The following is a 17,779-nucleotide window of genomic DNA, read 5'->3' on the forward strand; positions in this document are numbered from 1 at the left end:
TCACTGACTGGCGGCCTGTAAAGATGACTGTGGGCCGGGCTTTGGTCCGAGCCCATGGGCTGTGTGCCTAAACGGGCCCAGTTCACGCCAAGCGCAATCTGTATTGTGTCGAACTGGACCTGGCCGAAACGTTCCAAACAGGGCCCAGTGCCGGCCCAGACCCACGGGCCGTTGTGTCCATCCTAATTTTGCTAAATTTAGCGTGTTTTGTCATGTTTTCCAAAAAAGTTGCGGCCCACGGCCAATGACTTTGTGCTCGTGTCGGGCTGTGCTTTTTTCGTTCCTGTCCCGGGCCTCCGACCGACTCGTTCGACAGCCATCTTTAGCGGCCTGGCGATACACGATTTTGAACTTATGAATCGTCGAACTGCATTTTCCCCATTCCATTACTACAGTGTGTACTACCGCCTTTGTAATACCCTTAATTTATTAAATCAAATCAAGTTCCGTCAAAGTTATTAAATTTCGAGGAATATATTTCAACCATACAAACTCCGGCTCGTTAACATTTCATCTTGCAAGAAATGGAGAAAAAACCTTCAAAGCTAACATATTACCTGTTCTAGCACACGATTACAACTAAAAGATTCCGACTATTACTAATAGTTGGAATCTTTTAGTTGTAATCGTGTGCTAGAACTAGGGATGGCAGCGGGTCTAGGACCCTACCCGGACCCTGTCGGACCCTACCCTAAAATTAGGGTATGGGTCTTTATTTTTTAGACCCTATAGGGTAAGGGTAGGGTATGGGCATATGCTGTTTTTTTTAGGGTAGGGTAAGGGTCTTAATTTTTCAGATCCGTACCCTACCCATACCCTACCCGCGGACCCTTAAGACCCATACCCTACCCATACCCTATATTTAGACCCGCTTAAATTTTGTTATTTTTTTGTACTTCACTTTTTTGGTAGGATCTTGATGATGAAGTAGATGATGATATGGACGATAACTACTACTAATGTACTGAATGATGCCTATTTATTAACATTAATGTTGTGTAGTTAAGAATGTGGGATTTTGTAACTTATGAGCTTCGTACTTTAAAATGTATTGTGTTTAAGGAAAGACAAGGATAATTTTTGAAGACTAGCTATTTATTTGTTTTAAAATGTCTTATTACTCGTTGTTCTTGAATTATTTTTGCATATTACATATAATTGTATACAAAAAAGGAAATAAAAGTTATAGTTTAACGCGGACCCGCATAAGACCCTAGACCCTACCCATACCCTATCGGACCCATAGGGTCCGGGTAAGGGTCTTATAATTTTAGACCCTATAGGGTAAGGGTAGGGTATGGGTATATGTCAAAAAATTAGGGTCCGGATCCGGGTATTACTAGACCCTACCCAGACCCTACACATCAATAAGGTTGTGGATTATTTGATATATCCATGAATTTTGTGGATCCTATTCCTAACAGATAAGGTGAACAAATGAGAATTTGGATCCTTGAATTGTATGGTAATGGTCTGAGCCTTGTGCCCATGCCAAAAAGCTTATCTGATCCTCACAGTTTAACGTTGTTTTTTTTTTTTTTTTTTTTTTTTTTTTTGTTTTGTGTGTTAGCATCCGTTTCACCCTTGGGACTAATCCTCATAGTTTAACGTTGTGACATAAGTGCCTTTCTTTATCTCTTACAAGTTACAACGAACGCTTAGCCATATGTACGGATCATTTAGCTTGAGATTATATTTTTCCAACAAATAAAAAAAATGTTATCGAGGCCTATTATTGTGCTATGTCTCCTAAGATAATTTTTCTTACCACAAAAAAAAAAATATTAAAAAAATATATATTAAAAAAAAAAAAAAATTGTGCTATTGTACGCCCATATAGCTCATTCACACTAAACGAAAAAAAATTGTGCTATCGCCTGTCGTACGTGTAATTGACTAGTTAAGCAGGAAGCTAAGTTTAATCAGATTTGTGTTCTATACTTCCATGGACGATACATAGGAGCCACCAGGCCCACCAGTCGCAACGAAGACTCAAATTTAATTCCCACTCTTCATTTGTAATTTGTATTACCCCGATGTCTCGAAACACAAAAAACAAAAAAGCCGCAAATTTTGTGGTTAATTTTAGGTATCGTTGTTCGTCCCTTAGACCCTACCCTTATTACGGAATACTTGGTTGGATTCAAACTCGTCTCTAATCTTCTAGAATGGCTTTAAGCTTGTATTAGCCTAGAGATTAGCCTAGAGATTAGCCTAGTTTTTTCTCCTTGAAGAAGAAGAAGATAATACTCTAGCAAATCACACCTAAAATCAACCAAAACAAAATAGCTACCGGGAAAAAAAAAAATCGATTTCATATCCATCTACAAGAGGTGAGTAGCGATTTCATTTCAAAAACATGAAATGTCGGAGAGAAAAAATATTCTTATGCATTTCCATAAAAAAGGTCATGTATTCGCGATTTCAAGGGTAATAATAAATATCAACCCCCTTACCCCTTTTTAATTTAAGCATACAATAGATGATCTCCTAAATTTTTTTTTCATATAACCCCATGCATAATTTAATTAATCATCATGATTTTATAAATCCAACAACCATCCTATAATAATAACAATAATAATTAACAAAAAGCAAAAAAAGTATACAACAACAAAATATTAATTATTATTGTAACTCCAATTAAACTTATTAATTATCATAAGTCCTGCATTCATCAGTCTCAGGATTATCCTTGCAATACTCCTCAAGTGGCTCAACATCTTTAGCCTTGTCTCTAGCATGACTCGCCGCCGCACTAAGCTCCTCCACCACGTCCCACGCCGCCACACACTCGCCGCTCACCGGGTCATCGGAGCAAGTCTCTTGTGCTTCCTTGATACTCTTCTCCACATTCTCCGATATCCTATTATCCGGCGCCGCCCTTACCGCCACCAAGCCGTGGCTGCGACGACCACCGTGCAACTTGTATGTGACCATGTTGGCTAACTTTGGTGCATCAAAGTTGGTGGTTGGGTTATTGGGTAGCAAGATTTTTGGGGTCATAGAAAGACTCATGCTAGCCATTTTTTGATTTTTTTTTTTAAAAAAAAACTTTCTTTGGTTGTTTGAATGTCTAAGGAGATTGATTGTAGTGTCAAAGTTTGATATAATGTGGTTTTTGGAGTGAATATAATGCACATATTTCTTATCATGAATTGACCAATAATATGCCCCCACGTAGATATGTTTAGGATATTTAATTTCATTTTATTTTTATTTTTTATGTTATTTGTGATTTCTTGTTGATCTTTTTTCCTTTTCATTTGGATGTATTACTGATTTTTTTTCCCCCACTTTGTCTTGGTTTGAGTCTTCGAGATGTGGTAATCTTTAATTATCATAATTAGCTCTTTGAACGGACGGTTATACAGAGGTTGTTTAGTTGTCTTTTGAAGTTTTTTATTAGTGAGGACTTGTGATTTTTGGTAATATATAAAAATAGAATAGAGGTTGTTTAGTTGGTTTTTATCCATACTACTTGCAACGTCTGTTATTTTTACTCTATTCACGTATTCCACTTTGATTATTGTTGGTGATTTATATGTCAAATAAAACATAGTCACGTGGGATCTTGTTAGATTCGTCTCAATACGTATTTTCAAAATATCAACTTTTTATAATTTTTGCTTGAAGAGAATTTAAGATATTAACGATCTAAATTGTGCATTGGCATCCGTGAAAGTGACAAACGTTGCGAGTATTTATAAACGGAGGAAGTATTTGTTTTGGGATGTATTAGTGAGAGAAACTCTTAATTATTTGGCTAGTATATCCTTCGATGGTAAGAGGATGTATGCTTCAACTATTAGATTGTGTAGTTGGAGATATAAATTGTGTAATTTTCCGTTGTAATTTGTTAATGGGTTTCATGGAAGGTCCCAACTCCCAAGTAGGAATTAAAATACGAAGTACGAATTTTGTAGATCACAAAGTGCTTCTTCTCTTCAAATTTTCTTCACACCCCAAATAGAGCAATAGATCTTAGGTTGAAAATATGTCTCATCTTATTACTACTTACTCCTAGAGCTGTTCATTCTCAACCCGTACTATTGAACCTTTTGGGTAAGTTTGATTGTTTAAAACCCAAATCGTTAATAATCTGCAGACGGTAACTCGAAATCTGATCTGATTATATCCAACCCAAATTCGAACTAGCTCGAAAATATTAACCCCATAATAAGCTGTTATGCGGTAACCCGAGCCGTTTCTACCCGAATTGAATGGATTTGAAACAAGTTGATGACCCGATCCATTTCAATCCAGATCGTTTCAACCAAAGAAAAACTTGTTTAATAATCTTGATCATTCACAACGAACTGTTTCAACCCGGACCTTTTACAACATGAATTTTTTAAACCCGGATCGTTTACAAGACGTAACTCGTTCAACCCGTATAGTCCTTTGATCCGTGTGTATTCATGTAAATCATTCTGAGTCGTTGATTATGTCTAATCTACGATAATTTTTTAATGGAACGGTTTGTGGGAATTGTGATTTTGAAGTGTGTTTTTACAGCATGAGTGTTTAGTTTCATCTAACCTTTCGATATGAACCAGAAGTCAATGAAACCCGACTAAATATGTTCAACCCGACCCATTTCAGACCGTTACAAGATGAACCAGACATGATCTGAACCTGTTACAACCCGGCTAAACATGTTTAAAAGCCGAAATGTTCCAGCCCATACCGACCAGACCTGACTCCACTATAACCCGACCCGGCCTAACTCGACAGGACTATAACCCGAAACGATATGAGTCTGATCCGATATGACCCGAATTTGTTATTACCCGGCTAAAACCATTTACAACCTTACCCAACCCGACTCAATATGAATCAGACCTGATATGAACCCGACACGATGTGAACCTTTGTCTACCAACCCGAACCGAACCGATCTGTCAATCTTTCAACCTGGCCCAATCTGACCCGGTAGTCTTATAAACCCGTTTCAATCCAAACCGATGAACCCAATCTTAATCCTATCCGTTTGTCCGATTTAACACCCCCTACTTACTTCGTATACGGTTATTGATTGCATTTCCACCTCCTAGTTACTCCCTCCGAATCTAAATGTTTTTCCCATTTCACTTTGGCATATTTGCCAATGCGTATTTTACATCGTTAATATCTCTAACTAAGTGTTATTAAAAATTATAAAATTTTGATATTGTCAAAGTACTATTTGAGACGAATCAAACAAGATCTCATATGACTATATTTTTTTCTTATATATTGGTAATAATTCAATAGATTCTCTTCCATAGTAAATAGTGTCAAAAAGTGAAATGGAAAAATATTTATCGGAGGGAGTATTTATTATAGTGGCTATGATAAAGTCTAATGTGGTAATAAGTTGCTTGAGATGAGTTCCGTTTCATTTTGGTTGTATTCATGCTTGTCATTTGTCAATGCATTACTTGAACAATTAATATCTTTAATTATAAAATAAAAAAATTATATATAAAAAAATCATATTTGGAAAATGCTCCTTCAGGCTCATATTAGTTTTTACACTTGTCATTTTCATTCGTCCCATATTAGGTTTTACGTTTTTATTTTGAGAAAGCCTCCACAATTATTTTAATATTAAGCGGCCCATGACCCATTTAAAGTAAAGCTCAGTCATAATTACTACAAAACACTATAAATATGTCGTATTTGTGCACATACCAAGGTACATTCATTTATTTCCTTCACACACACATTAACCTAGAGAGCTACAAATGGTCTTCAATTCAAAACTCTTGTTTCATACCCGGAACAACAATGATAGGTGGCCTGCTTGAATTAATTTGTTACTCCGTAATAAAGTACTCCGTACGTGCTTACCCTGAGCGGTATTAATTAGGCAACTCAAGTCTTAACGAAAACCCCAAGACGACGTGTTCCATGTATTGCTACCTCTTCTCTAGAACATGTCCTCTTTTCCTATTCGAAATTGAATAGGAAGTACTCCCTCCGTTCCGGAATACTCGACCCGGTTTGACCGGTACAGAGTTTAAGGGACTTGAATTAACTTATTTAATTTAATAGGTAGTAGTTGATAGTGGGGTATTATTTTAATATAGTTGGTGGAAAATGTGTAAAGGGGTAGGGTTGGGGGAGAGTAGGGGTTGAATTTTTAATTATTTTTTGTATGGAGTAGGGGGTAGGTGGGTTAATAGGGGTGGAGTGAGAAATAATATAATATTGTAAGAATATTTCCATTTTTAGAAACAGGTCAAGTATTAAGGGACGGCCCGATAAGGAAAATAGATCAAGTATTCCGGGACGGAGGGAGTACTACGGAGTGGGAACGGAGTACGTAGTTAATTAGTACCGAAATACAGTACATTGTATAAATGTATTAAACGATACATTGTGCAACGTGATTTACCATTTGTCGTATTTTGCATACTAAGTAATAAGAGACCCAGATGTAGTACAGGTGAATAATTAGGGCACATCTAAATTACAACAAAACAAACCAACAAACAAAAAATAAAGAAAAGTGAAAGAGTAGCATCACCTATTCACTTATTCAGTATTCACCCGCCTACGAGGCAACAAAGCCACAATTAACACTAAAGTTGTTTTAAAAACGTAACAATGACACACTCTTTTTTTTAAAGGTAAAAATTAGTTCATTGATAAAATAGTCATACGACATCTACAATAGAAATCAAAACTAACAAATACAAAATAATTTGGATCAAACAAAATTCTAATCCGGCAAAACCACGATTGTTGTAGATGAGATCTGACAATGATGAATATCCTCTTTCACATCGTTGTTTGATATAGCCTTCAACGAGGGGGTCTTTCGATCTGTTGTAGCTTTGGTATTGAATTAAATCTGATTCAATTGATTGTAGACGTAAGAATGACATCCGTTGTAACCCCGCACAAATTTTCATCAATAAATCAACTTTTCTTGCGAAATTAAAAACACGGCCCCAAACTCTCACAAGGAGAGAGATAAAACCCAATAAATGAGAACAGATAACCCAATAAATGGGTAAAAAAGCTCTCCAATAGGGAGAGAATGGAGTTTTTATTCCGAACATGAAATTAAAAGCTATAAAAAACAAGAAAAAAAAGGGCTTACCATCAACCTAATGGTTGGTGGTAGCCCCTAAAAAATTAGGGTTTTGAAAGAGGAAGAGAGAGAAGGGGGAGAAAAAAATAACAATGACACACTAAAATTGAATAATAATCCAAAATTTTCCCGCAATTTGGATTATACACCCGGGTGCACAGTGCTCATTATGCACCCTGTTGAGCATTTATGGAAAATCTAATGAACATTGAGAATGATTTCAATGTACATGTACTAGTGAAATATTTAAACTATATGTTCTATGGATTTGAACTATATGTTCATTGGCTATATGTTGTTTGGGTATGAACAATATGTTCTTTGTATTTAAACTATATGAGCATTGTGCACCCGGGTGTATAAACCATATTTTAAAATTTTCCTGTCAAAAAAATAACAACAAATTAAGACACAAAACAGAAAAAGAAATTAAAACTACAGAAAGCAAATTAATTAATCACCGGCCCTTCGTGCATCACGCACCATTTCTAAGCATCCACCCCTCCAACGGTATAAGCCTCTCATCTTTTTGTAACGATAAGTACGGTGAGTATGTAGCATCAATTACTATATATTAAAAGAGACACTAAGAATGACACGTGTCAATTTGTGGTGCGATTTTTTCCCGTCGAAAACCACTTTTCAAAAAAAAAGTGTATTTGTTTTATTTTTATTTTTATTCTCTACCTTTTTTTTTAATAACTATTTATGTATGGAAACAAATTTTAGTTTATAAATTATGGCAATAATAGATACGACGTAATAATAATAATTCTAAATTGGTAATATTTTAGTCAAATCACTATATTAATAATGGAAAATATATCACTCAATATTTTGATCAAATTGTCATATTAGCATTTTAAATATACATATTAGATGAATAAATTTAAACGAGTATGTTAAAAATGATATCACTATGCAGTAGTTTTGCAATAGTTTGGGAGATATTCAGTTAAATATTTTGTGAAAAAATGATCTAACGTATTCTCCAATGCTAAAATCATTCTCATTTTGTTTCTAACAGTAAAATACATGAATGTCTACTGCTTGTGAAATCCCCAATTGTAGACCTCAAACAGGGGCGGCGGAGAGGGGTGCGAGCGGGGCGACCGCACAGGGCCCCCCGCATCAAAGGGCCCCTAAAATTTTATTTGTGTATTATAACGTAAATATTACATAGTATGTAATTCTTGGAATAGTGGTGAAGTGCTATAAGTATTGCAGCAAGGGTTAGAGTTCGAATCCCACTTGCCTTTTAAAAAATTCCAACCGTAATATTTCCAAAATTTAAGTTCTTTTATTTTATTTATTGTGTGTTTTACTTATTGTGCCATTAAAATTGATGAACTTTTTAAATACAAATACAAAAAGGTTGATAATATGTCAATAGAGAAAAAGAGATTTTAAGTTTCATTAATGTACACCGTAAAATTAAGAAATACGAAGTACGGAGTAGTCAATAAAAACGAAATTGATCCTTTATTAGTTTGAGTTAAATAATTTCAATATAATGTTTGAATTGTGAAAAAGGCCCCATTTTATGATATCGCACAGGGCCCCCGATATCTTTGCCACGCCCCTGACCTCAAATGGAGTAAGGGTCACACTAGCGGAATCTGGAGTAATTTCTTGAAGAATTTCATCGAGTCTGTCATATTCTTCAGCATCAATCATAGGTCCAGCGTTTTCTTTGGTGATTTTAAGGACATTACCATATTGAATATGTAAAATAGAAAGAAATTGCTACCTGAATACGAGGGAAATTTTCTTCTTCTCTAACCTCATATATAGCCAAAATTGATAGAAATTTAAGGACGCGAAAGTTTTGATGGACCTCAATTATATAACAAAATTACATTTTCATGATTGATTACATTAATAAGAATTGTACAACAATATTTGCTTTGGTAGAACACTTGTTTTTACCCTTCATATTTTGTGGGAGCTCTCTTGATTAGCCCACTCTAAACTTGTGCACATACAACCTATTTATAATTGTTGTATTATGGTTCCTAGATTTTTCTACTCCCTTCATCATCTAGATTTTTCTTAGGATAATTCTAGACATTTTAGTTACTAGATTTATCTAGTCTAGCTCCTAGATATATCCTAAGATTATTCTAGATTATTATATTTCTAGATTTTTCTACCTAATACATTTTACTATTTTTACAAGTGTATTATCTAGATTTTTCTAGATTAATATGTTAACACTCCCCCTTAATCTAGAAAAATCTTGTGCTTCAAAATATTTCATCTTTCGAAAAATCTCGTTGGTGCACTTGTCACCAACCACCAATCGTCATAAACACTTGAGTTCTAATAATGTTGGCACCCGTCTTAGCAACCTCCATCTTCCACTGATGCACATGTCACCAGTCATCTCTTGAAATTTTTTCTCAAATTGTTATACTTCCTCCGTCTTTTAATACTCGCAACGTTTGTTAGTTTCACGCATGCCAATGCACAACTTTGATCATTTATATCTTAAATTCTTTTTATGCAAAAATTATAAAAAGTTGATATTTTGAAAATACATATTGAGACGAATCTAACAAGATCCCACATGACTATGTTTTATCTTATACAAAAAACACTACGAATAGTCAAAGTAGATTATATGAATAGTGGCAAAAGTCCAAACGTTGCGAGTTTTAAAAGACGGATGAAGTATTTCCTAAGATTATTCTAGATTATTATATTTCTAGATTTTTCTACATAATACATTTCACTACTTTTACAAGTGTATTTTTCTAGATTAATATTTTAACAAAAATCTGTCTTCCATGAAATATATGATCCTTAGTTTGCTGATCGGCCGACGACATGAAACCCCGAAAATCTTCTGGAATTACTTTGATTCTCACGTAGTTTCTTTCCAAGTGACCATTATGCTCTAGCAACGCCATACCCATCGTGTACCATATGTTCTCCATGATAGTGGTGGAGGAATGAGTGTGTGAAATAGAAGAGTTGAGAGAAGAGAGAGAGAAATGCAGGGTTAAGCGAAACAGAGGAGTTGAGAGAAGAGAGAAAAAAATGGAGAGATAAGTGAAACAGAGGAGTTGAGAGAAGAGAGAGGGTGAGTAAGTGAGAAAAATAAGAGTAATATGAATCGTTCCTATTTATACTCCCTCTGTCCCTTAATACTCGCACCGATCCGATTCGACCCGTTAGCCAAATTAATCCGTTTAATCCGATCCGTTTCAACCCAAATTCAATGAATCCGACCCAAACCCAATCCGTTAATCCGATTTGACACCCCTACTCAAATATAATACTTCATCCATCTTGTTAGATTCGTCTCAATGTGTATTTTCAAAATATCAACTTTTTATAATTTTTGCATAAAGAGAATTTAAGATATAAATGATAAAAGTTGTGCATCGGCATGCGTAAAACTAACCAACGTTGCGAGTATTAAAAGACGGATGAAGTAACAGATAAGTAATGAGAAATCACATAATCCTAGTAAAGAAAAAGAGCTAAATTTTATAACCGCGGATTAAAAGAGAATAAATAATTCAATAATATTGTTTATTGTCGTGCTTCAATGTACAAAAAAAAATTCTGCATTCATCCAATATTAAATACAAAATCAAGGTTCCAATAGTCGGAAAGCTCTCTATGTCATCCTGTAATGTGAACTATCAAAAAAGATATACTCCCTCCGTATTTTTTTAAGAGATACACTTGGTTGGGCACGAGTCTTAAGAAGAATAAAAGAAGTGGGATTGGGGTAGATATTTTAATAAATAAGTACATTGGGGACCATGTCCTTTTGAACAAGTGGAGATGGGGGTGGGGTGGGTGTAGTTGTAAAATTATTTTTTAATTGGATGGTGGGTCATAAAGTGTAGTAGATATATTATTTAATTAGGTGGTGGGGTTGATAAGTTACCAAAAATGGCAAGTGTATCTCTTGAAAAAATACGGCTGGAAAAGACAAGTGTATCTCTTAAAAAAATACAGAGGGAGTAATGAATAGCAACTGCAAGAAATAAACTATGAATATATCGAAATCTTTACCATCTTCAACAAAATCTGTCAGAATCTGTATGAGGTAATGAATCCTGTCATTATCAAAACTCTCCAATAATGCTGGCAGAAGGATCTGGAGATGAAGGGAAAACATGAACAAATGTCTATGGTTGTTTCAAGTGCTTATTCCCCCAGGTAATGAATTCGTCGTAATATTCAAATTTGAGCAATCTGTAACTAACAGGTAAACAACATTCACACGCCACGACGACCATATGCAAGCAGATGACCAACTAAATTATTCACCTGAAAAAAAACATATGAAAGAGCTCAGAATAAAGTAGACAAGTAGTACAACCTCTTGGGGGGCATTCCCCTTCTTCGTTGTACCCTCTCAGACCGTAGCTTAAGATCAGACATTTTCAGCAGAGAATGAGAACAAAAAAGGGTGCAAAATGATAAATTTTGTCATGTGAACGCCCATACCCCGATTTACTTGCAGGAAGAACTAGGGGTGTTGCATGCTTCAGTCTCTCAGTTCCCATTCCTGGGGTTCTAAAAGACTAAAACATCCCTATTTTGATACCCAAGGGTCATTTAAACGCATATACAGACTAAGGTTATATGATATTGAGTAGTGCAAGGAAACCTAGGAGTGTCCGGAAACTAGTTGCCTAAAGATGGCTGTGGGCCAGGTCGGGTCGGGCTTTGGGTCGAGCCCGCGGGTCGTGGGCCTAGCCGGGCCGGGCCCATGCTGTTTCGGGCCGGGACGTTAAAAAAAGCCCAAGCCCACGGGCTTTCGTGCCGTGTCAGGCCGACCGGTCGTGCCTAAGGCTAATTTTGCTAAATTTAGCGTGCTTTTGTCGTGCCGGGTCGAGGCGTGCCGTGCCTTGTCGTGCTTTTTCCAAAAAATTAAGGCCCAAGCCCGGCCCACGACTTCGTGCTCGTGCCGGGCCGTGCTTTTTCGTGCTCGTGCCAGGTCGGGCTTCAGGCTTCGGGCCGGGCCGGCCCACAACCATCTTTATAGTTGCCTAGTACCAGAATTTTTTAGTGTTAGAACTCCATAGGTCTGGTCGAGGAGGCTCGGCCATCTAGTGAAGAAACCAGTAATCCTAAACTGACATAATTTGGTCTTTAGTTCTTTTATGGCTTATCCCCTGAGAGTTTTTGACATTTGCAGGCTAACTCCATGATTACAAGTTCACAATACCTCAAGTCAAAAGTTAGAACCTCAGTCAGGCAGCAAAAAAAAAACATAAAAAAAACTAGTTTGCTTTGTCTTCCACATGCCTATACCCTGCAGGATTACAATACACTGATTTCACATCCAACAGAGTTATCTAAAACCTCATAGAGAGCATATCGCTACCTAAGGGAAAGAATTTGACCAAGACTGTTAAAAGCTGATCAGAACTCATTTCTTTGATTCACAAAAAAAAAAGCCAAAACCGATTTACCAGATCTTTCAGAGCTTAAAGGTTGTTCACCTACAGATTTGTTCAATACTTCAATACCACTATTGTTCACCAGAAATTCAGAAACTACCAAAAATGTTACACTGGCTTCATTTTTTTTAAAGAATATCTTTTATGCCAATCAAAGAAGATTCACCTTAAAAGAAAGACTTCCCTAGTGCAGAGAGGTCAACTCCCGGGCAAGGGTATTGATGTCAAACAAGGGTTGTAGGTGTCCGACTCAGATATGTCATGAAAATTATGCATGAATTTTACCCAAAATGAAGGGTCTATTGGCTATACCCATGTCAGAAGAGTCCAAATAACATAGCCCACAGGTCACAGCTCAAAGGATTCCAATAATGGGTACTTGAGGTAAATTGAAGAGTCCAAATAACATAACCCATAACCCACATACCACAGCTGCCCCACTCCAACCCTTCTCCGTACTTTTGTCTAGTGTTGAAAATGGCAAAAATTTTGTTCAACAGCTATTGTTTCAAATAGTATAATCTAATCCTCAATGACCGGTAAGAATTCCGCTGCATAAAATACATCACAAACATAGCTAACATCCTTTTCAGCTAAAAGCCAGGATATAGGCAAAGTTGTAGACCTTTGGACCTCCCCAACTCCACCACTGGTGGAATCAATAGTTTAGTTCTAACCTTTTTGTACCAATATGAAAAAGTGTAGACAACACTCCTATTCATTGGTTGATTTTCTAATTCCTGTACGATCAATACCTTCAACTCAAGACATAATTTTGGTAGCCATTGTCTCACTTCTCTTAAAGGGGCTTCCACCTTGATCAAAGTGTGTTCTAGCTTGAAGTCATATCACAAAATAGTCACTCCTAAAGACAAAAACTCTCAAGAACCCAAGTCCCCACAAAGAAAAATCATGTATCATGAATGCTTTAGGACCTTGTCCAAATAAAGATCTAAAATAGAGAGGTGCTCACCCTAAGATTCCGGATTAAATTTGACACAGATGGAGGTATCCACAATTCCACAAATCATAGCCATCCAACTAAACCTTTTAATGAATATGAATAGTTCCAAGAAGGGTGACGGGAAAAGGTAAACAGATTCCTGCCATAATTCCTCTCCTGATTAGCCCTCCCCGCCACACTCCGCCACACTCGTTCATGATTAGCAAATAAATAAAAAGAATGGGGAAGAATTGATTTTCATTTTTTCGAATATTTGATTAAAGGAATTAAGGAAGAGTGATTTAAGCATGCCTACAACTCTTCAATCCTCCATAACACATGCTTTATGATCCAATTAGAATTAAGTCAAAATTGCATTAAAGAAGTTCGCTTTCAACCTTCCCCTTGCATAATACATAAACCATAGACCCTGTTCGTGTATTACATGTATGCATATGAATAGCAACAAAATAATGCATCATCTATTCATCTGTATGATAGAGTTTTTATTTTATTTTATTTGAAGGGCTGTATGGTAGAGTTCTAAAAAGCAGGTGACATCTACCAGCCATAGATGCTTATTGGAATGGCATGTGAAAAATTTTACTCCCACATTCCCAAAAGTATGTTATTGTGTCGCAGCTGATTACCTGCCAATACTTTGAAACACAACGATCAATGCAACTATTTTCACCAAGATGGAGTTCGCCTTCCTTGTACCTAAACAGATAAGGGAAAAGTTTAATTTTGTGATATTCTTAGGCACTCCATGTAGGAGGCTTAAGTACAAAAGAGGTAGAGTGTCAGTAAATATTATATATACCTTTTCTCAACACATTTTTCGAAGCAGGTATGCGTAAGGCTGGATCAGAAACAGGTATATGTTAAACCAGAAAAAGAGAATAAATTAAGAGGTATGACGCTTAAACAATACGGAGTAAGAATTATTAGCTAAGGTAAATGCTTGAGTGAGGACACAAAGACTTAGCAGCATTAATGGCCACGTAATAAGAAGGACCACATTTGCCATTTAAAATGAGCCAGATACCACTTGCCAAAGTCAAGATGATTATATACATTAGATTCTAAGTTGTCTTCGCCACAAGATGTACAAGATACTTCGTCCTACTTAGTGATGATTAAGAAAGGGTACTGGGTACCTAAAGAAGAGTACACTGATTTCCAAAATTATATACATCAAGAAATCACGCACCTGTTGAACAATGCTACCCTATATTCCATATCACTTATTGTTGTCCCAATGACCTACACAAGTGCAGAGAGTGGTTGGATAAACTTATGTGCAATTAGCAAAATAGAAAGAACTAGAAAACAGGCTCAAAAATAAAATTAGACACATTTTGCTGAAACAATTAACTTATTTTCACATGCTTGAAATGACATGCCTCCTTCCTTCCCACCCCTTCAGGTAGGCAACTGGATCAGTACCAGACCCAAATAGTTTATTTCATCATTATCATTATCATTATCCCATTGCCTCAAAAAGGCTCCCGCAAGAAGCGGGGTAAGGGGGGTCGGGTGTACGCAACCTTACCCTGCAATTGCAGAGAGGTTGTTTCCAATTGACCCAAAAGCGATAACAGGACGACCATCTTCTACTTCATGGAAAGGAAGCGAAGAGGTTTTAAGAGCCATTTTGATTTAGTCCATTACATCCCACAGCCAAAAGAACAAATGAATTTTTGGCTCCATCGGAAATGGACATACCCAAATAGTTTATTTGACTTGACTAAATGACTTGCAAAAATCATCTCCCATAGCATGTCACGACTGTTAGCATTACACTAATACAGTAAATTAACGTCCAAAGATAACAGATAACTAAAGCACTAAAACAGCAGTTAGAATTAATGTTGAAGCCCCGGGAGAACAATAATAACACCCCCAAAAAATAATTTTTTTTTCTTCTCTTACGAATTACTATTCGTCTATTTACATAAAAGAAAAATAGAAGGTAGTCAGAAAAGTAGAACACCTTTTCCTTATCCAAGACGGCTTTAATATCATCCAATTTGATCTGGAATTTCACATAATCTTCATTAATGTTAGCTTGTAACAAAATCTGTAAACAAAAGTTATAGGGAATAGACAATGTACCTCTTGCTTCTCAACAGTAGAAGAGACATTGCTGTTGGCCATTTCTTCCTGTAAAGAAAAAACAAATCTATCAGAGAGAAAGAAGTTCTAATTACTCCCGACTCACCCAGCAGAAGGTAGTAAAAAACACAGCACACCAAACAGAAGTCACTGACATTCTTTTTTATCTATTCATTAAGGTTAGCTTGTTACCAAATCTATCAATAGAAGTTATGAGGGGAAAAAACATTGTAACTCTTGCTTCTCAACAGTAGAAGGGGCATTGCTGTTGGCCATTTCCACCTGTAAATCCATAACAGATCTATCAGGGAGAAACCATATTAAGTTACTTCTGAGTTCTGACTAGCTTGATTCAATTTTTCTAAAATAAAAAAGGCAAACACCAATGTACCTCTTGCTACTTAACGTTAAAAGTAACTATGACATGTGAAGCCAGAATAAATCTATCTATCACAGAGAAACCAACTCTTGTTATTACTCATCAACGGTGGCAAACAACAGCAACTGCTCTATATCTAAGAGACAGGAAGCTATAACATGACCCTATAAATATGCAACCACACATGTCCTGACTTCCTTTCCCTGTATGTATGCTAAGTGCTTGTCACTCATGCTTGAAATGAGATTTCCTCTCCTTTCTTCTCACCTCTTTCAGTAGAAGATGATTGTGCTTGGCTTATCATTCAGCCAGAAACATAAGCGACCTAGCTTATTACTTAAAAGAGTTAAAAATATCCACTAGAATGATAAGGTAGTCCCACAAGCTTATATAAAACTCCAACTAACAAAATGTTTTTATACTGATTTTTCAAAGCTTTAACTGTTTCAACTAGTTTTACCAGACATTTCTAACAGAATCAACTAACTTATCATATTTGACCAAGCTTTTCAATATACTTATCATATAGTTTGCTTTGAACAAACTGATTTCAGAAAACTAGAAAAGAATCATCTCCAATAGCATGTAACAACTATAGGCGCTGTTTGAGGAGGTAACTTTTGGAAGAAAAAAAAACACTTCTTCTGTTCTGTGTTCATTGCAACATTTGCTTTTTCCATAAGTTCCACATTAATAGCAACAATTCTCTTTAGCGAAACATTTTACACCTAAAGTTACAAATTTTCCCTAGTTTATTTACTTTTCGCCTTCCTCCTTTCATATAATCACATGGGTAAAGTTGGTTCTTCTTTCTTAATCTTTGTGCCCAACCCAATTATTGCAATAAATAATTTTTATCAAGTAATGCGGCAATAACATTATCGGAAATTGAGGTAGCAATTTTAACTCAGGTAAGCAAAAGTGGGTAATTAGGCATTAAACAAGACAAAAAAACAAAGCTAACAGAAAACCCAACAGAATATATTGAACAATTTGAAACAATCCTATTAGAAAATTAGAAATAAAATCAACAGAAATACAACAAAAGGATAAAAAAAATCGATATAATACCAGGAATAGCAACAGAAGAGAAGGAGAGGTAGTGGAAGAGGCGACGCCGACTAGCGGTGGCGGTACAACTACAAGATGCTGTTTTTCTGGTGGGGGGGGTTAAGAGGAGAAGGAGGCGGGAGGAAGAGGAAGGACGGAGCTAAATGAGTTTGAGGAGAGACAGAAAATTTATTCCTTTATTTTTTATTTTATTTCCAATGTCCTACAAACTTTTTTAACAAAATAATTTTAATCATTTTTTTTTTATAATTTTAACCTAGTTTTGATTAACTTTTATATTAGTAAAAAAAGTTGATAGATAAATATTTTAAAGGGAAAAATGATTAATTTTATACATTATTAGTGATTTTGAAGAAATAAGTTTTACTAAAATGAAAAAATTGATCACTTAAAAGTAGATAACTTTTACATATATAAGCTTAACTTTTAAGTATTTTGAGTTAACTTTTACTCCGGTGTATAATATTTATTGTACATTCATTGTAAATAAGAATTTGTGCTTTCGTAAAACGTCATATCACGGTCATTTTTCAGTTATTCAGATTATTGATTTATACTTGGTAGATGTGCAGGTCCAATACAAATAAGTCGTTTTAGCCTTTTAGGTCTAATAGAATATATAAGTGTCTTTGCCATTGTTTTTTTTAATCTTAGGTACCTGTGTGTGATCGAAACGTATGATGCCAAATAAGTGAATAACCCTTATTGGTTTCTGCTAGAACGCCAGCTTGAATAAGCCCATGATCAAATTGTAC

At 35.8% G+C, this 17,779-nt stretch overlaps 2 protein-coding genes across 3 annotated transcripts; both read right to left on the reverse strand.

Moving 5' to 3' along the window:
• Positions 1-2,520: 2,520 nt before the first annotated feature.
• LOC110778955 (calvin cycle protein CP12-1, chloroplastic) lies at positions 2,521-3,099 on the reverse strand. The gene has a single exon (XM_021983490.2). The coding sequence runs from the start codon at positions 3,025-3,027 to the stop codon at positions 2,653-2,655; it is 375 nt and encodes a 124-aa protein (XP_021839182.1). The 5' UTR covers positions 3,028-3,099; the 3' UTR covers positions 2,521-2,652.
• A 7,457-nt stretch (positions 3,100-10,556) lies between these two features.
• Positions 10,557-17,188, reverse strand: LOC110778957 (mitochondrial import inner membrane translocase subunit TIM10). Of its 2 annotated transcripts, XM_021983492.2 has the most exons (8): positions 17,025-17,187; positions 15,767-15,856; positions 15,575-15,622; positions 15,453-15,494; positions 14,670-14,722; positions 14,280-14,318; positions 14,107-14,176; positions 10,557-11,374 (listed from the first exon to the last, which is right to left on the reverse strand). In XM_021983492.2, the coding sequence occupies exons 3-8, from the start codon at positions 15,614-15,616 to the stop codon at positions 11,324-11,326; spliced, it is 297 nt and encodes a 98-aa protein (XP_021839184.1). In that variant the 5' UTR covers positions 15,617-15,622; positions 15,767-15,856; positions 17,025-17,187; the 3' UTR covers positions 10,557-11,323. The 2 variants fall into 2 exon arrangements, with proteins under 2 accessions (XP_021839184.1, XP_021839185.1); XM_021983493.2 differs by lacking the exon at positions 15,767-15,856 and having other exon boundaries at positions 17,025-17,188.
• Between the last annotated feature and the right edge of the window lie 591 nt (positions 17,189-17,779).

This window comes from Spinacia oleracea, chromosome 5 (assembly GCF_020520425.1).
Source record: "Spinacia oleracea cultivar Varoflay chromosome 5, BTI_SOV_V1, whole genome shotgun sequence".
NCBI classification, from domain to species: domain Eukaryota; kingdom Viridiplantae; phylum Streptophyta; class Magnoliopsida; order Caryophyllales; family Amaranthaceae; genus Spinacia; species Spinacia oleracea.